This window comes from Grus americana, chromosome 5 (assembly GCF_028858705.1).
Source record: "Grus americana isolate bGruAme1 chromosome 5, bGruAme1.mat, whole genome shotgun sequence".
Classification (NCBI taxonomy): domain Eukaryota; kingdom Metazoa; phylum Chordata; class Aves; order Gruiformes; family Gruidae; genus Grus; species Grus americana.
The window spans coordinates 63,716,730-63,741,820 of NC_072856.1; the positions used below are offsets into that span (position 1 = coordinate 63,716,730).

At 37.6% G+C, this 25,091-nt stretch overlaps 1 protein-coding gene across 1 annotated transcript in view; it reads right to left on the reverse strand.

The window, feature by feature from the left end:
* Nucleotides 1-1,946: 1,946 nt before the first annotated feature.
* HIF1A (hypoxia inducible factor 1 subunit alpha) overlaps nt 1,947-25,091 on the reverse strand; it is a 34,574-nt gene continuing 11,429 nt past the window's right edge. The window contains exons 2-15 of the mRNA XM_054827608.1: nt 21,069-21,259; nt 19,951-20,096; nt 19,765-19,849; nt 16,843-16,955; nt 15,532-15,734; nt 14,029-14,135; nt 13,697-13,844; nt 12,529-12,749; nt 12,072-12,352; nt 11,433-11,555; nt 10,804-11,198; nt 9,843-9,951; nt 7,001-7,127; nt 1,947-6,836 (exon numbers count right to left, since the gene is read on the reverse strand). Of these exons, the coding sequence (XP_054683583.1) occupies nt 6,685-6,836; nt 7,001-7,127; nt 9,843-9,951; nt 10,804-11,198; nt 11,433-11,555; nt 12,072-12,352; nt 12,529-12,749; nt 13,697-13,844; nt 14,029-14,135; nt 15,532-15,734; nt 16,843-16,955; nt 19,765-19,849; nt 19,951-20,096; nt 21,069-21,259 (2,401 nt within the window). The 3' untranslated portion in view covers nt 1,947-6,684. The remainder of the gene's footprint in view (nt 6,837-7,000; nt 7,128-9,842; nt 9,952-10,803; nt 11,199-11,432; nt 11,556-12,071; nt 12,353-12,528; nt 12,750-13,696; nt 13,845-14,028; nt 14,136-15,531; nt 15,735-16,842; nt 16,956-19,764; nt 19,850-19,950; nt 20,097-21,068; nt 21,260-25,091) is intronic.

Genomic DNA, 25,091 nt, shown 5'->3' on the forward strand with positions numbered 1-25,091 from the left:
TGTCAATGATTATAGGAATAGAAGCATTAGCAGAGCTGTTACACGTGAACTGGGCAGGTTTTAGCAGCTGCAGGGAAAGAGGTACACCTGCTGGGTTTTGGGTTGGCTTTTTTTTTTTCCCCCTGAAAAGACAAGACATTTTCATCTATCATTTGGATTCGTGTTTAGAGACATAAGGCAGTGACCCTGTCCATCCAGTATGTGACCCTATCTTCAACAGATTGTACTGATTTTGAATGCTAACGCTGTTGGGAAAACAGTTATAATGTACTCCCCCCGCAATGGACTTAAGGATTCAAAACTCAAGCAAGTTAATAATTGACACATCATGGAGCGAGTTCGTCATTGCTTACAGGTCAAGCCAAGCCTGCGTTAGTTACAGGAGTTATCCCTTAATTTAAAAGCAGTGGAGGAGATTGGCTTTTGAGTGATGCTGAATTTATAAAGCTTGAGCGTGTTTTCTGATTTTTGTATCTTGAGTGTGCAATGAGTGTTGTGATTTCTCAGAGATGGTATTTCAAAAAATGCCAGATGGAATTTTTTTTTTTCCTAAGGCAGATGGGGTTGCATGTCATGACACTTTCATTGTGTAAGATGATGTAAGATGTAGTGAGGATGAGGCTGTTGTGCCCGTGTTAATGTGTGCTAAGTCTTTCCTTGCAGAAAGTTTGGCTACAGCGTAAAGAGTGAAAATGCAGAAGAATAAAAAAAAGCAACAGTATCTCTTCATAGAATTCCTCTTCCGAGGTGTATACAATGAAATACAGTGCCAACTTTTCGGCTAATTAATGGTCTACTCTTCTTGATAAATCGTGTGTTTTCATCTAGTGCTCCTTCAGATTTTTCATTAGTACTTTTTAATTCTTAATAGACTGCCTTTCAAACTAAAAAAAAAATTAAAAAAATAGATGATGTAAGGAAGTGTGCTTGTTACTGTATCTTCTTTGTATTCTTATTTAACTCCTAAACAGAAGGATGAAGTCCTGTTTGCCCTGTTAATTCCAAGCTTTTAAGTTGCAAACTAAAACCTCATTTAGCCTGCATAAATATAAATAACAGGGGCTTCTACAGTTGCACATAGCACAAGAAAACTCCTTTTTTAAAAAAAAAAACCACCTTGCATGACTGTGTTAGAACACATTTTCAAATTGAAAACATAAAAATAAATCATGTTTTAATGGATTTTCATGAAAATAAATCATGGATATATTTTATTAAATAGCATATTCAAACTTCTGTATGTACAAACATATTTTGTATTAGCAATAACAGGATCATACTCTACCATGACAGCACTTGCATATGCCTTCTGCTTTCAGACTTCCCAACCAAGCAAAAACATTGCAAATGCTTTTTAATCTGTGCAATGGGAAGTGGTATTGAGTTAACAAGACAGCAAGAGTCACAAGTTCTTGTCAAGTTATTTGCATGTACTGAGAGCAACTGAAATCACCTGGAGACATGATCTTGGATCCAAACTAGTCTCTGTTTTGTTGTAAGCACATTCTTGATGTGATTACTCCAAGAGGTTCCATAAACATTCTCTGTCCCTCTGGCTCCCTATCTGTTCCTCTGTTCTCTCTCCAGGTTCCCACAGAAAAATCCACACTGTCCCTAATGCCTGACTTGTTAAAGTGTCTGCTGAACCTATTTTGTTCATGCACCTAGTCTACTTAATTCAGGTGGGATAACCATTGTGTCTAAGGTGAGCAGGATTCAGCTCTAAGAGCAAGACAGAATTTAGAAATGCCTTTGGAAAATAGACCACATGTATACTTAGTGTCAAAGTTTCTGACTTGAGTAGTAACTCAGACCTCAAGCATGCAAGGAGCTTTAGTTATGCTGCACAGTAGTTATTTAGTTCACTTTAAAAAGTGGTTTTGCCATCTCCATCCTTTAGAACAGGGGTAACAGAAGAACAGAAAGATAACAGAGGTCACAAATTAGAAACAAACCTTCTCTTTTATTGAATTTTATACTGTTACACAATTAAAGAAATACAGTCACAAGTATGTCAAAATTTTTCAAGAGAAATATCAATTGCAATATGTTGTACTTGGTTCCAAAAAAGAATTCCATTAAAATATACCACTTCTTCATGAGAGAATACTGCTATTATTCACAAAATCTACCATACTGTGTAAATCCAGTAGCAAACTGTTTAACTTTTTGGTAACTTGGCAAGCCTTGCTCAAGGTAAACAGGGAAGCAGAAGGAAAATGACAATTCATTTCTAGAATTTGGATCAAAAAAATCACAGTTCTCCAGCACAGAGCTTTGCAGGGAGTGAAGTGCCTAATTGCTAATGGTAATTTTCATGAAAGCTGGATCCCCAACTCGTGAATTCCTATGAAAATAGTCTTCCTACAAAGTACTCCTAGCCTGTGAAATGTTTATTTTCATGCTGGACAATTACAGTTTGAATCATGTGTGTTAGCGAGGGGACATTTGAGTGAGATGTGTGTTCTAATCAGCGGGACAGGAACAGATGGCAGTGGTGAGGTACTCAGGACTCCCACACCACTGTCCATCGAAGGAAACATTCATTCAGCAGTGTAATGGAAAAAGCTTGCCAACAGATACTGGTGAAACAGCCCACACTTCTGCCTTTAGCTACCATTGTTTAGCTGTTTGTTTAAACAGCTTTTAAATAATGAAAAAATACTATTAAATATACAGTAGTTTAACCTGTAATCATCAGGGGTTTTTTTTTTGATCCTACAGTTGTTATTTCAGTGGAAGCTGAGCTGATCAATTCATCCAAAATAAGCTTTGAAATCTTTGTCACCAGTGTTATGTGTAAAGTTTTAATTGTTCTTTCTGTTCTTAATCTGTGATTCCTTAATTCAATAATTACTTAGGGAGAGTTTAATGTGTGTACACAGACCCACAGGGAAGAAAACTGAAGAGTAAATTGTTTCTGTTTCACCTAAAGGCTTTCAAAGATCAACATAGTCCAAGCCATGTGACTACATGGGAGGAAGGTATGTTAGAAAGGTGTACTTTGGACTCCAGGCTACCTTAATTTACTCCATATATTACACCTGAGATCAAGTTACTGGGCAGGAGACAAGTGACTTCTTGGGAGCTACAGCTGTAGTTAATTATAACTACTTTCAGGTAAAGAAATAAATGAGGTCATAAATACTAGTTTAAAAATTCCTTTACCTTTTAACAAAACCATCACTGTGGTTGATAGAATCATCAAATAGAATCCACATGTAAAAATATCATTATGCTATGCCATGAAAGCATGGCTTATAACCTTCCAGAAGCTAAATATGTTATTCTCCTCAGTTTATCATTTCCACATAATCTAGCATGTTTCATCTGCAGAAGAAAACACTGTATCTACCTACACTTTCTTCTTTACTACTGGTGAAGAATAAATGCTCTAAGGTAGTGCCTCAACATTTTAAAAGGTAGCAAGACAAAAAGAAATTACTCAAAATCACTAAGAAAACATTTAAAAAATAATGTATTCTAGAAGCTTGTCCTCCCAAAGTAGGTTTAGAATCAGGCTATGTATTCCTAGAGTCTAAGCAAAAAAAAAACCAAAAAACAAAAAAACCCAAACCACACCAAACATAAAAGCAGCTAAAAGGTGTACTGTACTTCTAGATTTTACGAACTTGCATCTGCATTTAGCAAAACTCCTACAAGGCCAGAGCAATTACTGTTCCTTTTCCATGAGTTCTTCACTATCTCTAGGTTTGGTGGGGTTGGTTTTTGTTAGGTTTTTTCCTACAGTAAACTAATACAGCTACTACAGTTCATTCCATTAATTGCTTGTTTCAGTCACTTTTACCAGGACAGTAAACAAAATGCTATGCCTTGTTATTATTTATAATAAAAAAATGTGAGATTTAAATTTAAGTGAACCATGGTTCATTTAAATCCACAGCTGCTGTCATTAAGACCAGGGATGATTCCAGTGGGCTCATAACCATAAATTACATGGGTCACTTAAGTTTTCCTCCTCTTTTTAACATGGATTTTTCTCTATGAGAATTTACTGCTCTCTTAAAGTACACTGAAGAGGAACCGACAGATCCAAACAGGTCAGGCTCCTCCAAAATAAGGTCAAGAGAGTAGCAGAACAACAGCAGGCAAAGATGGTATGCAGTTTCTCTTGGGAGATGAAAAGGGATAACCCACCAGGCCAGCCCAAAGCTTGCTGGGGCAGTAAGAGCAGAACCCAGTTGTACTCTTCACACAGCTGCAAGACTCTCCTCACTATCTGACAGAAGCATGATGTCAATCCATGCAGAGCCAAGCATCAGGGATGTCCCTGATGGCTGGTGTTTTACCTAAGCCTTTAGCAACTTCACTATTAAACCTTTTAACTGCTGAGAGAGAGAGAGAGATGCCATGGAGAGAATGCCATCCAAGAGACCTCACACTGCAGGTATGCAGTAGCTATGCTGCTTTTATCCAGAGAACTTTATAAGCTTTGTACACTTAAAGGCTGCATTAAAAACCTTTAATACTCAGTAGCAGGTGTATATATTCAAAGTGTTTTCTGCATGAAGCTTAAATTCTAGCTTAATGCACCTACATATTTTCTTCTCCCTTTGTGCAACTTCTACTTAAACTTTATGCAACCATCTTCTGCTAGCAGTGCCTTTTCTTTTTTTAGTCGGTAGCTAATAGTCTCCGTTTAGTTTAATACAGTTGTGTCAGTTTGAAAAGTGCTCATTTCAGTGAAACAGTAACAGTAAATTTAAAAAACAGGTTACACTTATGTACCACTATATTGATTTCAAGACTCAGATGAGTCCAAGGAAACCAAAGTTTCCAAAATAAAATGAAAGTAATTCTTGTGACACTCCACATTTGATTTCTTACATTGAAATTTTTTAAATAGTGTGAAGACTGCACAGAATACCTTGACCATATTTACACATTACAAGGTTGTATCAGTAGCATTGTTTTATGACAGCAAAATGAGAAAAAGTCTCCTAGTCAAAGTTATCGAGTCAACAGCACAAGAATGTAGAACAAGCTTTATCATCAAGTACCAACTTAATTTTTTAATCATGCAGTTTGTGATAAAAATCCATCTTTAATTGATCATTCCTGTGAATTTTACTTTTTCCTGCTTTCCAGTGTTACCTTGATAAAGCTTCCAGAGACAAGCCTTTCAGCTGTTCATAAGGAAGAATCTTTCCACCCTAAAGTAACACAAATACGCTGTCTCCTCACTTTCAAGTTTGCTAACTGGTGTGATAACAGATTTAAAAGTTTAACATCTTTGGCGAGTGGTAGTACAACACTGTCTAGGAGACTTCAGTACTGAATAGGCTCAAATAATTATCGCGGAGATGTTACAATCAAAGTAAGGAAGCAGTGATTTTAACTCTAAGTTAAAAAGGGAACACGGATGAACAATAACCACTAACAAAAATATAAATTATCTCATTTCTCTCAGATAACACACTCCCCAAGGGGGCCTGGTCCACATATAGTTTATTGATGTAAGAAAACAATACAGTTAGTGTTAGATCCAACCACAAAGAGCAAAAGAATGAGTGAATGAAGGTTTTGTACAGTACATATAGGAAAATAAGATGTTTGTGACAACTATATATTTCTAAATAAAAAGGCTTCTAAATATATTCAAGTTATTGAAATCTACATGAAAACATATGGATGTTAATAGCAACAAGGTGCATAAAACCAAAACATCAAAATATTGAGCAACTCAATGAAGTACTAGATAAAACTTTGCTAACAATGCAAGATGTTTTACAATCTGCTTGAAATATCACCTATACCACACAGGGTAAGCTGAACATTTAGATTTAAGATCATACACAATATTAGCATTAACTTCAACAACTACAGGCAGGGAATTTTTTTTTTTTTAAGCTGGCAAAGTGACTACTTTAAGAACATCAAACTCCCTCTAAATTGAGAACGTATCCAAATAAAATGCTGCTAGCCCTTTCCAGATAAAGCCTTTCCTTTGACTAACCACACTCATTTAAGTCAAAAGCATAAGACAGCATTTAAGAACAATTTATATTACAACGTGACTAAAATAATGACATAATCCAGGTTTAAACATGATTTCATAGGCAAACAAAAGAAGATTCTTCTTAAAAACTAGTTTTTATAAATGCAGAATATATTGCATGAGGAACTGCTGGTATTTTTTAAGAAAATATATTGTGCGATTGTGGCTACAATGCACTGCTGCAAAGCATTGTTGTTTCTTATAAAAACTATTAAAATAAAAAACTTATTTGAACATAAAGAGTAAGAGAGCACAAGTCTTCCAACTACCTAGGAAAAGCAGGATGGAAGTATTGCCAGTTTTTCCTGTGTTGACATTTTACTAATGGTAAGTTTTGGTGACCAACTCCCCAGCCAAAAAATAAATATTTTTTTTAAAATCAGGTGCATATTTCAAAGCTGCTATTGCAAGTGTGTTTTAAATGTAATGGACTTAAAAGTGTATGTACCAAAGAATTATAAAAATGCACTATAGTTTGAGTTATTGTTACATAAAGAACATATTAAAAAGACTGTCAAAATAAGTAGAAAGGGGATCAAAACTGAACTAACTGAATTAGTGCAGTACTGTAGCCAGGCTTCTAAAATCAGATATAGAAAATATAAATAGACTGCTTTAGGTGATGATTCACCAGTGTCCAAAAAAGGAACAAGTATTGTGAAAGCTCAGTTAACTTGATCCAGAGCTCTGAGCAGTTCTTCACCCTGTAGCAGGTTTCTGTTGCCTTGTATGGGAGCATTTACTTCGCAATCGTAACTTGTGAGTTGGGGTAGTCCACTTTCATCCATCGACTGCCCTAGAAGTTTACTTGCTATGTCTATAGAGGGAGGGGAAGGAAAAAAAGTGCGCTTTATTTGCCATGCTCAACCTTTCGTCCAAAACTGCCCACAAAGGAGGTAAGTTTGGATGGTGGTGTCACTCGGTTCTTTCACACAGCCCCCATCCACCCTCCTCTACATAGTAAAAAAAGCCAATACTAACCAGTTGATAATAGAATGATTGTCTTTTGCTCCACTCCATTATGACCGTTTGTTTTGCATCCCTTTACACGTTTCCAAGCAAGTGATGCATTTCCTCCATGGTCACCTGTCTGCTGGAATAAAGACCCCTAGAAAGAAATAAAATAAATCTTTATTGAATACTCTATCTTTCTAGCCCTCCACGTCCCTCTTCCAAACTAACAGTTCCTGTCACTAATTACTTATGTACACATTGTTACCATTTAAAGTGGGCTTCATTCACAACTCGGGGAGGAAGATATTTCCAAGTACACTGGCCTTGAAAATGCATTTAAAAGAAAACTGAAGCGGAGTTCAAGACCTTACTTCCCTTACAGAAAACAATTACTAAATGCTGGTTATCACCAGATACCATGCTCAAGATTAGTGTATACACACCCATTTAATTACCACTGCTCTTGTGTGAGCAAGCACCAGGTTCTCACTTAAGTCTCTAATGGTTTTCTGCATTGGAATTAATAGTGTAAACAGGAGATTCAGGAACCTCAGTAGGTCGATTCTATCTAAACTCAAGATGTAAATTCTGCTTGCACTCCAGTTATTGCCACCAAGCCTCCTGACCCGAGTTTTGTGGGGAGTGCAGTTCTAAGCTACTGTATTGCAAATACGGCTCCTTAGCATGTTGTTTGGGCAGCAGCGTAGAACATCTGGAGATTAGAAAGCTTAAGGGTTCCATATAATTGGGGTAAGAAAGAAGCAGCTGCCACTGAAACAGATGGGATGGAAGGGAAAAAAGCTGTCTTAGCATCAAGTTTGCAAAAACAGTTGCATCTGCAAAGTTTTGTCTTGTTAGTAGTACTGACTGCTGCAAAAAGAGGGAAAGGTATTTTGGAATACTACAATTATCCTGATCACTTAAAATAGTAAAGAACATACGTTTTCAGGTTATAGTACATCCACACAAGCCGAAAGGACAGTTAGGTAATAGAAGTTATAGTCAAACATCTCGGACTTAGAAGCTGCGTTTCATAGTGAGGTCAATCACCTGCGTCATTGCTGGTTTGGTTTTTTTACTGTGACTGCAATACAGTCCTTCACATTAAGAAGGATATAGCTCATACCTTTTCATAATCTTACTATAACACATCTTGCCCTTGTCTAATTCTCCTGTTTTCTAGAAAACTAAACTAGTATTTTAGTTTCATCTTTACTTATTTTCACTCTTTGCAAGCTAAATTCTGCTTCCTTGCAGCTAAGAGGTTGTGGCAATTTTTTGCACAATCCCAGAATACCATTTATTCTAAGCCTAGATTTAACATCATTTTTCTTCCATGTGTGTGCAAGGCCTAGTTCATCCACTCAGAAATCCATTGTGGAGAAAGAAGTCGAACAACAAAAGCACTCGCTTGAAATAATATCAGTAAGACCCAACAATGTGGAAAATTCACCTTCTGACTCTGCAGAAACCATCAAAATATTTGCAACACTTTTGTCAGACAGAGAAAAAAGAAAAAGGTTTAGCAAAGGATGAATGAAGTTTGAGCCTATAAGCATTAAAAAGGTACTAAGCATAGAAGCCTGAACACTATTACAGCAGTTAATACAGAACTGCCTGTGTTCTGTGTATTTAATGACATCCTGCACTGTTCTGAATATTTTATCAGCAACACTATATGACAGCCGTAGCACCATTGCACGAGAAAGAGGTAATGAAAGACCATGAAATTTCTTGCAGAGCTGTGAATTCTTACAGGGCTACTGGAAGCAGTACAACAACAAGCATGAAAGTGCAAAGCATTAGCAAAGGAAAACAATGGCATGATTTTTTTTTTTTTTTTTTTTTAAATAAAGCCTGCTTGCCTCAGGAAAAAAAATGGCCATATAGAAGCTCTCAGCTCTTCTAGAGAGCAGCAATGACAGACAGTATACAGTGATTTGTCTCATGCCCAAACCAGAATGCTAATACAGGAATAATTCATAGTTCAGAAGAAAAATAATCCTGTGCTGTAAGATGTGATGGATGACTACACCTAGGACATGGGCTGCTGAGAAACAAAGAATCTCAAAGGCTACGTTGCAGTAGAGGAACTAAGAATTAACTGTGCAAAAAAAAAAGTGGGAATTTGCAATGAAGGCAAGAAGAGAGATAACAGTATGTAATGGCAACGCTCATGATTTCAAAATATTAAGAACTGACAGTAAGAGACAAGATCATGGAGATGAAATATCCTTGCAGAAAATAGCAAGCTGGATAGCCCCAATTAAGTGATAAAAATCTAAGAATACCTTAGCTAGGACAGATGATGAGCAACTACTCACAATCTCACACACTAATACTAGAGACCATGTGCATGAAATGAGTGATAGTAATACACGTTTGCTAGGTTATATGAATTCTATGCCCTTATGGTTCAGATGGTTTTGTTATCTGATCAAATAAAGGAATCTTAGACTTGCTGGAAAAAATAAAAGCACAGAAAGCAGCATAAGAATGCTATCTCCAGTACTGACAAATACAAAAATTGAGATTGAATTCGAAAGTGAAATAAATATGGCAATTATAAATTTAAATGTGATGTCTTATATTTGTGCATATTCTACTGAAGACCATATATGTTCACAAAAGAGGATCTTCTCCCTAGTCAAGAAATGTGCTTGGGTATGGAGGGCTTTTGAAATGGCTGACAGTAAAAGAGAACTAAAATCAGAGTATCGGCACACATGTGGGAATTATCGAACAGTTATCTCTGATCCCAAGATTCCACTGCATACCAACAGCTAAACTCAGGAGTCTGCACCGATGCCTCATTTCAGAAATTGCAAGGTTAAAAGTGAATATTTTAAAATGGTAAAACAAAACTCACAATTCCAACTGCCTGAAAAAGTGAACCATCATGTTCCATTTTTCGTTTTCTTTGAGCATTATGCAAAGCTAGCATCTTTGGATTTAGTTCTTCATCCATTGCAGTAGATCTAAGAAAAATTGATTCAGGCTGTTAAGACGTTTCTACTACCCTCGAGCCATTCTTCTTTTGTGGACACTTATATACAATATCACAGAACTGAATTTATGAGCTGTACTACTTTTTTTCATAATTGATTCATTTCAACCATAATTGTCTATGAGCATAGCAAATATTAGCTTTTAATATCGCTGTGAAGCTCAGAATGAGTTATAACAAAAATTTTAAAGTCTTTGCAGAAAAAAACCCCAAAGCATCAAAGTTCAGCAATTCACTTTCAACAGAAAGGAGGGAGGGAAGGGTAAGGAAAAGTCTATTCTGAATACTTCTACGTACACATAAAGCTTCCACATATCAAAGGTCTGATGTTTGACTTTGTAGGATTTTCCATCACGATAAATATCTGCTATAAATGCCACAGTCCATCATCATGAAATACAACTCATGTTAAAAGCAATAAGTGTAGCACACAGACTGCAGTTGCCTCTTACCTCATAATGAAGTGGACAAGAAAAGCACCAGAAATATTGTGTGGGTATAACTACTTGTACATTGCCTACTGCACTCTTAAAAAGGCTGCGTGTCAGATACGAGAGCAGAACAAATTTATGAATGCAGTTTGCATACAGTAGCTGCCTATTACAGGAGACATTTATGGAAAAGCTTCTGCGAAATTAACTTTAGGGAAGCTTTTTCTACAAAGAGAACCAAACTTGTTTGAAGTGTCCAAATTTAAGTGTATCAATTTCTACTTTGAAGTAGAATGCCGAAGACAACTTACAACAGTTCACAGTATTTAAAAATGTATTTTTCTCTAACTTCTTGAACAGATACTAGGGCTTAAGCTTCGCTTTTAAAATACCTTTTGTTCAGAGTGACTGTTAGCAAACTGGGCGTTCCCGGACAAGATTTTTCCGTCTGATCCAACGTTCCTTTTCCTGCTCTGATAGGAGATGCAGTTCGACTCCTGTTTCCACCATAAGGTGATGCTGGGGCACTACTCGTTTCGCTGATTATGTGGACAGGAGATGAAGGAACAATTAGCGTCTTCACATCATCTACACGTTCTGTCACTGGTTTTATTTCATCAGCAGTACTTGATGGTGTCTGAGTCTGCTGAAATATGGTAATGGTGGCTGCATTTTGAGAGCCGGAAGAACTGCTTTCCAGCGGAGATAGCTGATCAAAGGAGCGCAACTGGAAGTCATCATCCATTGGGATGTAAGGAGCCAACATCTCCAAGTCTAAATCAGTTTCCTGGAAAAGATGAGAGGTAAAAATTATAAATATGTAAAAACATCTCAGCTATCACTTCATAGCTTCATTAAGCATCTTCCTTTTACCAAATCCTTACAATTTTTTTAGCAATTTATTTTAATAAAAATATTACACAGAAAAGGAAGGAGGTTCCTGAAGACATTCTAAGATAAAGAGAAGTACATTGAGAATAAGTATTCGGATGATGCAGAATTTTAAGTTAGCGTACATTACCTGAGTAGAGAATGGATTTTTTGCTTCTGTATCTATCGCAAAGAGTTTCTCCACTAATTCCAGTTTGAATTCATTAGCCATATCATTATCCACATCAAAGCAGTAGTCATTGGGACTACTGGGCTGTGAAAACATTTTGAGTGCACTTTTAAGTTTGTGTCATTACATCATCTTGCATTGTACCTACAGATTCTCTGAAAAATGTTCTAATGTAAAAAACTAATTCCAAGCTATAGTTGCACAAAATTAAAATGGGAAAACACTTACATTGATCACTATACATTGAAATTTACCCCACTTGGGAAGCACACGATTAGTTGGAACTGGAAGTAGCCTCTACAGTAATTTATTGCAACTAATTTACTGTTTACAGAAGCTGCCTCTGAACCATTCTGTAATAGAAAGACCATCCCCAAGCTCTTACTTCTATCAGGTGGTACTGCATGTGTCTGCAAGACTCATTTTAATTAAAAGAACAAAAATTTATCTTTTTCCTCATATCATGGCATGAACTTAACGCAATCACAACAGAAATAATTTTAAATTCCTGTCTTGGCTGCATCTTTAACTAGATTTGCTCCACAAGCCCCCACCAGCACATCCATTTTAATGAAGGCATATCCAAATTAGGTAACTAACCTCAGGTGAACTTTGGCTGGTACTTGCATCAGAAGGGCTGGTCGGTTGCTCTTGCACCTGAGGCATAGTAAAAGAAAGTTCGAGCGGCTCTGTGTTTGGCTCCAGCTTTGACACAACTTCTCTATTGAGTGCAGGATCAGCATTGCTACGAAGTGGCTTTGTAGTTTCAGAGGCAGGTAGTGGGGACATTGCCATATTTATATTCTGCAATTTCTCACTGGATGAGGGGAGCATTACATCGTTATACAAAGGAACTTCATCACATTGTTGCTCATCAGACTCTATAAAAATTAAAAGAAACCATCAACCTAAGTAACAATACTGAGCGTGTCTATGGACCTCATTAAATTTAAACAGTGGCTGAAATACCACTAGGCAAGGAGGTTATTTTTCAGAATTGACTGTAAAATACTAACTGTACTAATTAGCATGCTCTCCAATTTAAACGCACACCCACCATTACTGCTGAAATCTAGAGAGATAATTGTGTCTCCGGCAGCTGGGGCCAGCACAGTTAAAGCATCTGGTTCCTGTTTAAGCTTTTCAAATAGGCTCTTGGTATCATCCAGGTCATCTTTGCTGAATATTTTGGTCATTTTCATATCAGGAGACTCTACTGGTTTCAGCATACACTCAGTTTGTCCAAGGGAAAAAATCAAGTCCTTCTGAACAATTCCACTGTCAGACAGAGAGGAAGATGACTGTTAAAGAAAAGCCTGAATTTATTCCTTTTAAGTGAACAGTTTTGCAAGTTGAAAAAATAAAACCAAGCCAAAAAACAACCAACCAAAAAAACCCCAAAACACCACACGTACCACACCACAAAATTACCAGGATAGGAGCTTTAAGAATTCTTTTTTTCTTACTCATTCTTTCCTCAAATGTCACAGACAAAGCAAGCACTAACTGTGGTGCCATCAAAAAAAGTAACAAAAATAAACATGCTTTTCTGAAAACATTGAGAAAGTAAGAAAAAAAAAAACAGAAAAGAGAAGAAAAAAAAAAAGGAAAACATTAGGTATTTCCAAAAACACTTTTCTTTGTTTTAAATGGATGTGAAATATGTTGATAGAGCGATACTGGTACATCCACTAAAGTTCCAGAAAAATATAATTTAAGACTATTATACAGTTGCAGAAAAACAGTCAACAAGTCTGCCTTCAGTTGAAGCTTTCAATTAAAAAAGGAATTTTAAGGAAGAAATGAGATTAAGACAAACACCATTACTGCTGCTCTGACTCCATGACTAAAAGTTATTACTGAAATTAACTGCTCCAGGCTGCGGAGAAAGATTAGAGAGTTGTCTAGAATGCACACAAATTCCAAAGTGCTTCCATCACAGCAGTCCAGAAGAGGCCGGCCCTATAGTCATTTGCCTGCCAGAGATCTTCCCACTGACGTCACCAGATGAAAAAAGTGTTTTGTCTTCAAATACAATTCCTAATCCTAGGACTGGCAGTATCCTAAGCAAAAATTTCACTGGTAGGAAAAATAGTAACATCACAACATATTCCACGGGGGACCACATTCTCAGCAAGTTGAACAAAAGATGTAGTGCCATCAGTATCTGACTTCATATGACATAAAAGATGATGACAAAGAATAGCAATGTCTACTCAACTTACCTCAACACATAGTTTACACACACTATACACTGTGGCTGAGAATTCTTAGTGTTGTATATAACAGTTGCTTGAGTTTCAACCCAGACATAGCCACCTTGTTTAGCAAGCATTCTGTACTGTCCTGTTGTCACCTGCCCTTTTGTGAACACTAAAAGCAGAAAGGACACCAGCTTTAATTACAGGCAGAAAAAAAAACTTCAAAACCCTTTAAGATAAGTATTCACTGCAGATTTATATCTGCAATTAAAAGAAAGCCCTCATTCTGCTGCTTCCTTCCCCCAGTCAGTGCTGTATCTCATCTCTTGTAGTTGGAGGGAGGGCTTTTCACTTACTGTCGTGGTGCGTTTTGGTCAGATGATCAGAATCCAGCGCGTGGTAGTACTCATAGATTGAGCGGCCCAGGAGTTCCTCTGGCTCATACCCCATCAACTCTGTAATTCTTTAAAACAAGGGGGAAAAAAAACTTGCTAAGTAAAAGCCAACATGGAATAGCACAAATACTAGAGTATTTGGATGCTTGGACATCTAGACAGATCCTGAGTCACTTCCACACATATTAGCAGAAATTTTGGTTTACTGGGAGTTTTCATTTTGAAATAAATTGGTATTTTTTATGCTTCTTTAAGAGAAAAATTTCAGCTAGCACAGGATTTTACTTCTCACTGAATATTTATAAATCACGTCCTGTGGACAGGATGAAGTACACCCCTGCTTTCTAGACTTTTTTTTTTTTGCTTAAAGGTAGACCAGCTACTATGGACTAGAATATCCAGCTTACACAAATATGAGAATTTAATAAAATAACAATGACATGCCTCAATGGTTTTAAACCTGCAACTAAAAGAAATTAGGAATCAGATTTTATTCTTCCAGTCAGCCACTGCCAGCTTTTAAAGAAAACAGTATTTTCTTCAGCCCCCAGAGGGCAGTGCTAACCAGGGGAACACACTTATTTTGCCCTACGCTACATGCAGAATGTGACCAAGTAAGCACCTTTTATGTGACACCATCAGTCACGTAAAGGTAAAGTTACTGCAGAGGACAGAAAATAACCTGTACTAACATCTCTTTGCATCTAAACAGCAGCAAGTAATTAGAAATTCTTTTTTGTTATAAAGAAAAGGAAACTGAGTAGGCAATAACAAATAATACCCAATTAAAAAAAAAAAAACACAACAAAACCCCACACAAATCTCAGGTCAATGATTTCCTTCACTTCTGTTTTTCAAATTTGTCAAGTTAGGTTTCCAGAGTATAGCAAGAGCAGTCTGATGTATTTGACTACATTCATGATTTGTACCAGAACACAAAATCGCATTTGTGCATTGGAAGTACAGCTGAACTTTTGGGGTTTTTTTTGGACTGGAGAAAGCAGGCAGGCGCTGATCTCCTGAGAAAGGAGAGGGGGGAACAGTAGCAATAAAATGCATCTGACAAGTATTACATGCACACTTTTCAGTCACCAAAATGCGCCACCATCTTCAGAAAACCTAAAATCCTTCCTGTTTTTTCAGTGTCCGGAAGAAACTTCTCATTTCAATTTAATGGCTGCCAGTACACTAAAGACCAGCTTGACCAGGTGGTTAACTGCAGGCAAAGGATTTATTCCAAAGTAATAAGCCTGCACCCTCCTTAGATTTAAAAATCTGTCTTTCGGATAAGACCTCCTGATCAGTTAAGTAAAAGTCAAAGTATCCCACTGATGGTTCCACTGCAAAGATGAATCAAGTTAACGAGTAAGACTATATAAATCTGTAGGCCAACATTAGCCAACATGTACCAACCCTGCAAATCCTTCAAATAAATTCTTTTTTAAACTACAAAATATATATTACCTTTCATCACAATAGGAAAATTTCATATCAAGACTGTGACGACTGAGGAACGTTTTACTGTCCAAGGGGACCTCAATGTTTGATGGATGAGGAATAGGTTCACAGATCAACACCAGACACGTCATGGGAGGCTTTCTGTCACCACAGTGAGTTTGATTACTGCACGTGTCGTATACACGGATGTGTCCAGTGCAGTGGAGTACCTATGGGAAAGTTGTATTTTAAGAGAGACTAGGTTCTTGTCTCTTGTTGTCACACAACACAATTGTATTTCCATTAGCACACCCGGAGCAAAGTCCTTCCCCTCCCCACCCCTCAATGCGATAGCTACAACAGGAAGGCAGCAGTGCTTTCAGACAGATGGCTAAAGGAGAGCAGCAGTTCTCACGCTACACAGACTGCAATGAGCACACAGGCTGCCAGCTCTTTCCTCCCAGGCGCTGGCTAATGCGACACGGACATTTCTGCATTTCTGTGAACTGTTCTTCTTTGAAAGTTACATCAGTGACCACACTGAGAAGCAATTGCCTCAGCAAAAGGTATCTTACTACTTAAATTCAAAAGTTATGGTAACAGTAGCAACTGCCATTTTAGATCTCCTGCAGAAGTGATCTTAAAGAACAAATACATTCCTCAAGAGACAACAAGTTTTGCATTTTGTGGGTTGGTTTTTTTCAACCATTCTGAAGTAGAAATTGTTCACAGACAGCAGCAAAGAAGAAGTTGTTTGATCTAGAATAACTAAATTGAAGGTACAGAAGAGAACTGTGAGCCATAATACCACTCAATACAGCAAAAGGTTACTTTTTTTGTCCAGAGGAGAAAATGCATTCACTGCAGAAAGTTATCAGGCTGGGCTCTTTTTGTTCCAACTGTTACAAAAGGGATAGCCAGCAGCTTCAGAAAGAATGATATTGAAGTCCTTCAGAGACCTCAACTGTCACATTTACAGTGACAAATCAAAAGAAATCAGGTATCAGCATAAGTGGTGTCAAGTATTTTTTTTCCTCTGAGAGCAAGCCTTTATGCAAACATATTTAGTAATTGTAATTTCAGTAAGTAAATGACCTTTAATTTAAAATGGAGAATTCATTACAAGACTTTTGAAAAACTAATTTTAAAACATTGTTTCAGTTACCTCCGTGATGTATTCAGCATTAAAATTCAGCATATTGAAGCACAATCATTAAATTAGTTAGTTAGTTAGTGGAACTCAAGCTTGTTGCATGAAGTAAAAATGTTGCAATATAGTGTTATGACATTTGAAGAGGAAGCTGCCAGAGTACGTAAATATTCCTTTGCATTAGTTACCTTCCACGTAGCAGACTTTATATTCACTGTTCTTCCCCTGCTAGTCAGTGTACACTTCATTCTGAGAAAAAAGCTGCGCTCCGTGTGTTGCTCTTTGCCCTTTTTCACGGGACCTAGCAAAAGCAAATAGTAAACCAATTCTTAAGCTCTTGGATCATCTTCCAAAGGCATAAAAAAAAAAACCAACCCAAACATGTTCTAGAACTCAGACTACAGGAAGAGCCCAAAAATAAATTAAAAGATTGATAAACCTAAAAGCATTTTTGATAACAACACTTTTCAGAATGAGCTTTTCTGTGAGGTAGGCAAAAACCTGAAATTTCAATGTTTTAAGATCAGTATTGTATTTGTAGCCAACTCCAGACTCCCAGATTTCAGGAAAAAGGGGCAGGGAGAAAGCCTGATTAAAAATTTAATATATTTTAAAATTGCGACAGGGGACAAGAAAAGCATATGCAAAATGAGAAGTACTGTTGAGTTGGATTCCACTGAAATGCATCGGTAACTCACTGCAGGGAGGTTAAAATCAAATACGTTTTGGGCCTGTAGCTCTTCCGGATGGCAGTATTTAAAGTTTTTCAATTCAGAATTAACAACTCTACTGTTTACATGCATGCGAATATTTCCACAGTGATTTACACTCTTAGAGTAAACAGGGACCAAGTTTTTAAACACATTAGCATTCTGTGGAGAAAAAAAAAAGTAAAGAATTCCTAATACAAATTAATATTAGCAGCACTAATTTTTTAGCCTTACTTACTAAGTAAAATTTTTGCCTTTACAGGGGAGAACCTTTCAGAGTCAATTACTAGCTAGGCTATTCTGGGCAAAGAAAATGCAAACTGATCCTATCAGGAGAGCTGCAAGCAGCTCGCTGTGTGTGGAAGAAGGAAATGAAGCACCTAGGACAAGGAGAGTGGCAGAGCGAGTTTGCCAAGGTGTGCTAAGGAGTGAGGACTGAGCCATTGCAGAGGATAGAAGTTTAGAACGTGTGAGATTACTTCTGATACAAGTTTATACAATAATTTACTCTCATCCTCCACAGACAATAGCAGCTATGAAATTCTTCATGGTGGCTCGCACTGCAGTACTAGTTTGACATAATTCATTAGAAAAACATTAACGTCCTTGTGCTACATTGTCTACTGCTTCTAGAGGAGGCAAAGACTAATGGGGACAAGCCTACTTTATGCCACATCGAACTATCCTCAACAAAGGGGGAGGGGAATAAGAAGAAAAAAACAGTTCCGAGAAGCAGCCAAAACTCATTTAATTCAGTATGTTTTTAAAAGAGTTAAATCAATCTGGAAATTCTAGTTGAAGATCACACGCTACTGTTACCAAGGTCTGATTCTTAAGGCTCTGCTTTAAGAAGAACTGTAAGAGATGGAGCAACTTGCTCAAGTCTGATTCAGCACTGGACATTATTTTTAAAGTCACCAGCGTTGAAAGTTTAAAAAGCAACTTCATAAAATCAGAATGCAGTTCAGTTTCTGCCAGTCACATTTATATTCATTTGCACCTGTACAATCCCAAAGGGGAGTATTTAATACTCAATTCAAAACCAAAATAATTCCACTGATGTAAGAGCTGCAGTAGAATGCAACCTGGGAATACTAATAAATATAAAATTGTACTATTACTACTGTAATTTAGACTTTTGTCTGCCACCTTCATTTGCAAAACAGATTTTGTAATAATGGTTTCCAGACATCTTATTCCAGTCTGGTCAATTTAGACATGCTAGGGTTGGCTTGCATGAAACTCAGTAATATGACATTTTAAAGAATAAGCTTTTGCAACAAGACCAGTGTTTTTACTCTACTTTAGTGAAGTTGTTTCCCCACCCTCACCAAATGCATTACTGTATTTCAAAAGGGAGGGGGAAAAAGTCTAATCTAGCCTTAGAAACATGCTTCAATACTAAGGGCAGACAAGTTTAGAAAATGCTTACAAAATCAAAGTCGGGGCCCTTAATGGGTATCTTATCAGGTCTCCTCCACCGAATTAAACAGAATGACAACATAAAAGACTTCTGATTTACAGTGGTACATGAAAGCAGAGGTCGGGCTTGGTAATTTATCACTATCTAGATTCAGAGTCCATATAACCCTTGTTTGATGAAACAGGAATTAGAGAGGTCGGATTTTAGACTTCTAACAACTGAGTAAAGCAGATTTGTTTGGAGGCATGCAGGCTGCCAAGTCTCTATAGTCATTAGCAAATCTTTAGAAAACTTAAAAGCAGTTAATTCACGGGCATTTGTTAAATTCAGAAGTGTACAGAGTGCGTGAACATGGTGTTCTACTCCCTCAGAGGGAGAAAAGAAGAGTCAAATCTGTGAAAGATACCAATTTCATGCACCAATTAAAAGGTGCAGAGAAGCATCAATCCCAAAGCCCTTTTTGGGCCTGTTCAAGTATTCTCCGCTAAGTTTTTTGGTGTCCTAAACACAGTATCTTCGTTGTGTTTGAAATACACCATCACAGATTTCTGGAAGAAACCATATGCTTTTAAGTTGTCCTGGAAAGGCAAGCCCAGACCAAGACAAATGCACCAATTTAATTTTTCCATATCCTTCTATAGCAACTACTTAAGATCATTCTCATTCAGCCTACCTCTAATTTTATTCCCGTAGGCATGCTAATTCTTTCAACCCTCAATAACTGCGTTTTAGTCATCAATTTTGTTTTAGATTAAAGAATACTAATGAAGTCTCATCTCTCCCACAATGAGGATATTGCCAAAGCATTCTGGTTATTTCTGTTGTTAGTATCTCTGAACAAGGTTTATTTTGAGATCTAAGCAGTAGAACAAACTAGTTTGTTCTCTCAAAACATTTTTCTGGAAGACATCCAACTGTACTAATGCCAACAAGAGCTACCCATAAGTAAATTAAATTGATTTTTTCTTTCTTCTCACCATTTCTGTGCGTAAGCATTTCTCTCAGCTCTTCATGGTCACATGGATGAGTGAAATCAAATACACTGTGCCCCGTCAACTCAAACTGCAGAAAGTAAGAAGTATACAGGTGTCTAACTTTACATATACAATAACGTAGCAGCTTTTACAGATTTGAAACAGTCTTAGGATATGTCAGTATTTCACCTGAGTGAGTCCCATACACTTGTTCACGTTTTCAGACATGTAAATCATGTCCCCATCTTCGGACAGAACCATGACGAATCCATCAAGAGCTTTCAAGTAGAAACAGTTCAGTTCCTTCTCCATTTTGGCTTCTGTCTCCAGCTCACCTACAAGCAGCCACACACTTTTAAGGAAACATCAGCCATTCTTTACTCACCACGAGGAATGAATTCTGGCACCAGCCTGCAAGGAGTCAGTCTTGCAGGACCATTCAAAACCAGTATAAATCACTTCAATAAGTAATCAGTTAAATTATTCAAGCTCTAGTAATGGTATCGCAAATCACAGAAAATCAGAGTGAGGTTAAACCTCTGTGCTTTTATGCATAAACCAATAAACCTTCCACCTTAAGGAAGAAGTCTACATGGCAAAAATACTACCATTTCGCTCAAAAAGGCATTACAAACTTTTCTCAGGATCTTCCTAGGAGATATTTCAGAGTATGGCTACCAGATTTACTCCTCCATACAGTATAGGTAGGCATGCAGGAGTACAAATACCCAGTACAGCATCCATGGCATGCTATACAGATACTAGTTCATAAGCTAAGTCAGATACTCCTGTAGTTAAGCCTACACATGCAGAGATACAGACATATCCCTCAGCTAACTTCACCTTTGGTGGAGTACAAATTACAAAAAAATTCCTTGCACTTTGTATTCAGGAGAAACACCTACAGTTAGCTAAGTCAGCCTTGCATCAACTACCTACAGTTTAGGAAAGCACTGTTGGAGCAACCAACTCTAGGGGAAAAAAAAGAGGGTTAAATGAAAGAAATTAACTTTGGGAGAAGGGTCAAATAGCTGAGACCGAAAACGGCACTGCAACTCACCTTACTGTGGTGAGCCAACTGGGATCATTGAAACAGAAAGGGAAAAACAGAGATCATGGAACAGTGGCTGTACTGTTCTGTGTCATCACCAACAGCCTATTTCTACTTTAAGGTCTTCCACCTTTCCATAGAAAGGATGCAACTATTAATGTATTTATTTATTTAACTGCTGATAGGTTTGAGAAATAGCTTCTTCCTCTATATACCTCCAGCCCCTTTTCCAGATTCTGCTACCTTATTTGCTTACCAGCATCTAGCAGCTTTCTCATGCGCAAGTAGCTGATGGTCAGTCTCATAATGGATGCCTTGTCCAGGTGTGCGCTCACGGTGTGGGGCAGGGGCAGCTGATGAGCAAGCTCATAGAATACTTCTGATTCCTTGCTCCTCCGGCACCGGGCTGCATCTCTTGACTTCTCTTTTCTGCGTTCCGAACTAATCCTATATAAACAAATTTTGGGGTTAATATAGGAAACAGTTCTCTGTGCAAGTTAAATTTGAAACTAAGCTGCCCAATAGCCAATTAACCAGTTATCGACACTGATTAATTTAAAACCTAAATGTCTAATGTCTAAATGTAATTCTGCACATACAGTTCTGCTGCAGTTGGGCTCTGCCAGAACTAAATTCAAACCCACAGTCTTCCAAAAAAATCAGTTCTTCAAACAGACAGCTCTGTAATCAGAACCATTCCTAAAGTGCTTATCTCATACCTTGACTGCCTCTCTAGCCTCCAAATCCTGTTTAACCCCTTAAGTCCATTCAAAATACTACAGCCTAAGTTATTTCCAGCTTGATGCTCCAGTAGCATTGTGTACACTAAGTTCTTCCCTTCTTACCATCCTTACAAAGCCCACCCAACGGGTCAGACAAACAAGGATATTGATTTATCACTAGGTGTCCTGCATTTCAAGTGATCCAGAATGTCCCTTTCCCAGCTCTCTCTCTAGTATAGCCTGTTCCATAGCATTCTCTATACTGCAAAACTCCAGCTGTAAAGAAGTTGCCTCATTCTCCTTCCATGGCCTCTGTTAGACTCACCTCCCCCAGGACGCATGAAATAAAGGACAAAGAGCAAGCACCGCAACAACCGAGACTGTCAGTCAGTAACACAGATAACTCTCCCTCTGCCCAGTACCGACACCAGTTCACATTTGTCTCTCATGAGTTTTGAGCTAGCATTTTGAGACGGGGGCTCCAAATTTTTCTTACATTTGAACAAGAAGTCAATACGGCTGTGGTCCCCAAGGAAATTATGCCACTGCAGTTAAAAGTGCTTTTGTTTTTAAATGGACAATACAAAAGCATACGGTATTATTGTCCATTCTTCTTTTTATACATTTATGTCTTCTGAAGGCACCCTATCTTCATTTTGCATACACCTGAGATGCAAAAGGCAGTTGCATTAATCTGTAGGATCCCCTTTTTTCCATTGACTTTCATGAAAGTTGTAAGATAAACGTATGTCTATAAACACTGCGTTTATAATTCAAAATCTCACACCTTTTAACATTACCATCATAAAGAGATTAAGTATCACTAGTTGAAGACAGAAAATAGACCACTGCATAATGTTTACTACTAACAGTTTAGGAATTACTTTTTTCAAATTTCGCTAGACAAAAGAGTCACGTACTACCACTGCCAAATTCACGTTGCTAAGTCTGCAGATCTGTGCAAAAGCACTTTTTAATTAGTACACATCTTGTGAGTGGTACCACAAATGATAGAGGAAAGCGATTCCTGAGCTGATATCGCCTGGGAAATAATGAACCAGATTCAATGGAAGCAGTCAAATGCATACCCAAAGGAACACGTTTTCAGTCCTTCACCTGATGTGCTACCCACAACAACCCAAAACCTGCTTAGTTTCTGCAGAAACACGCAAGTGATAATACTACTAAGACTGACATTGGAACCATGAATGCCTTGAAACACGTAAGAAATTTAATAAGCTCCGATAAAGACAAAGTAAGCCATCAGAATCTCTTCTACAGTTACCTTCATTTTTTTCCAACTTCATAAAATTGTATGGCATCCCCATCCATCCCCAGCCCCGCCATTCTCTCCTCCTGCCACTGCCAGTAGTAGGCGGCACTAGGAGCTTGATTTTCAGAATTGTGAATTTTATAAGATACAAGAATAGGATTATGTTTTCTCCTTTGGTGGCAAAAATCAGGCTACTAGATCACAGAAATAGTATTTCTATGTCGTAAGAAACATTAATATATCAACATAATAACAATGGAGGTCTTTGGAAAATTAACTTACAGGTTAATAGTAAAAAAAGACATATAATAATTCTGGTTTCTGTGAATATAAGCTCGTGTTCCTCGGAATGCTAGCTTAAAATATCTGATAATATTTCCCATCTTGCAGATTTCTTCCCATTCAATTTCCTCGTGACCAGAGATGTTCCTGCTCTAGTCATGGATATCTCGGTCTGAGCAGCTTGAGGCTCCTGACATACAGGTATATCCGGAACAGCCATTATGAGAAGCCCGACCTTTAACAATACTGAAAAAATATTTTAGCTCTATAACCTGATTGATTAAACATTTCTTACTGAAGACAGGCCTCAAATATCTTCTCTCATGGTGGAAAACTAAGGGTGGAAGTAAAAATCATTTCAGATTTTGTCCTCTTTCTTGGACCACAGATTTCACTGACAAAGGTAAAACAAGTAATGATGCTGCCTTTGACAGATTTACCTTTATACCTGTGATTTTTCTTTGTCAGTTACTCATTCATGATCCCTTCACCTGCACAAAGTTTGTCCTATAATAGAAACTCAAGGGAGAATTACTGGAAGCAATTGGTTTCCATCTGCCTAGGTGTCTGCAGTTTTGTCATGGCTTCCTTTTCAACTACAGACCCTTTTAAGTAAAAAACCATGCACATGCATAACGCTGTGCACTTGAAGTCTCAAAATTTGTCAGGCTTCTGTGAATCACAAAGGGCATGTAGAGAAGGACAATGCAAGAGATGAAAATAGACGCTAGCCTCACAAGTTGCAATTTCAGCCTTTCCCTTGTATTTTCTTTCTGAAAGCTTAGTGTTCATGAAAATATTTCACCTAGCTTCTAGATTTTGCCTGGTTTTAGCACGCTTAGCAGCAGACTTCAACACGAACAGTCAAAACTTCTCACAACTATTGAATTATTAATTACCGACTAGAACGCCGTTCAAATCAAGCTCGTAGCACTTAGGTTAAAAATTAATCCCAGAGTAACAGAATCAAGTGGTGCCTGCTGGAGTGCTGCCTTGTTTTGTGATGGGTTGAACTCAAGGAAAAGTGCAATCTTGGTACCAACCGCTGCTGTCCCAGCAACAGTCTCCTCTCCTTCTTACTAGGCGTTTCCTTTCTAAAAAGGCTACTACTATAGATAGATATTTAAACTGTACAGCACAACAATTTGCTATTTTTAGCTGCTGTTTAAAACTAAGCTGTAACCAATCTGACTAAAACCCAGCAATTTAAATAAGAAGATTAACTACCAGCTTCATAGAGCGTTTCTTTAATGGATCAAATTAATAGGGAAAAGGTCTTTCATAAATGAGGTTTAATTACCAAGTGAAGTCAGAGTTGCCTCAACACAGGATGACACCAAATAATAATAAAAAAGCCAAAAAATACATCCTTTACTGTCCCAACTACTGTAAGCTTTGTTACTTCCAGCTGCACAAAGTAAATAAAAAAAGCACACAATCACTGTGTGTATCTGCCTACAAATTTCTGTACAGTCAATTACAAGATGTTGAATTCCTGTAAAGAAAATACATTTCTGAAGTGAGCTTGGTCTCAAATAGAAAAAAAAAGGCAGGGGGGAACTCAAGGAACAGGACTTTAAACAGTGAGGTGTGAACTGCCACTAAATCAGCTTAAATAAATAATAACATCTATGAGAGATTTTCAGAAGTGCCCATGCATAGAACTCATGGTCTTCACATCAGAAATACAATTCCGTAGAGACAACAGGAACCCGAGCTCCATTTAAAAGAAACCCCAAAGTTCAGACCTGTATTGCAACCTTCTGCTACCAGTCTTGCATGAAACACCAAAAGATTCAGAAGAAAATGTCAGCTGAAGAGTGGATTATATGTGCAATGAAAATATCAGAAATGCCGATGCTAGACAGGAAATTGCATACATTTTCAGGTATGATGTTTCCTGCACAATTTCAGTGCCAGACACTCATTTCCATTTTGTATTTCTGCCACCAGAATACAGAAGCAGAGAGCAATCCAAAGCAGGTTATACAGCTCACAGAAA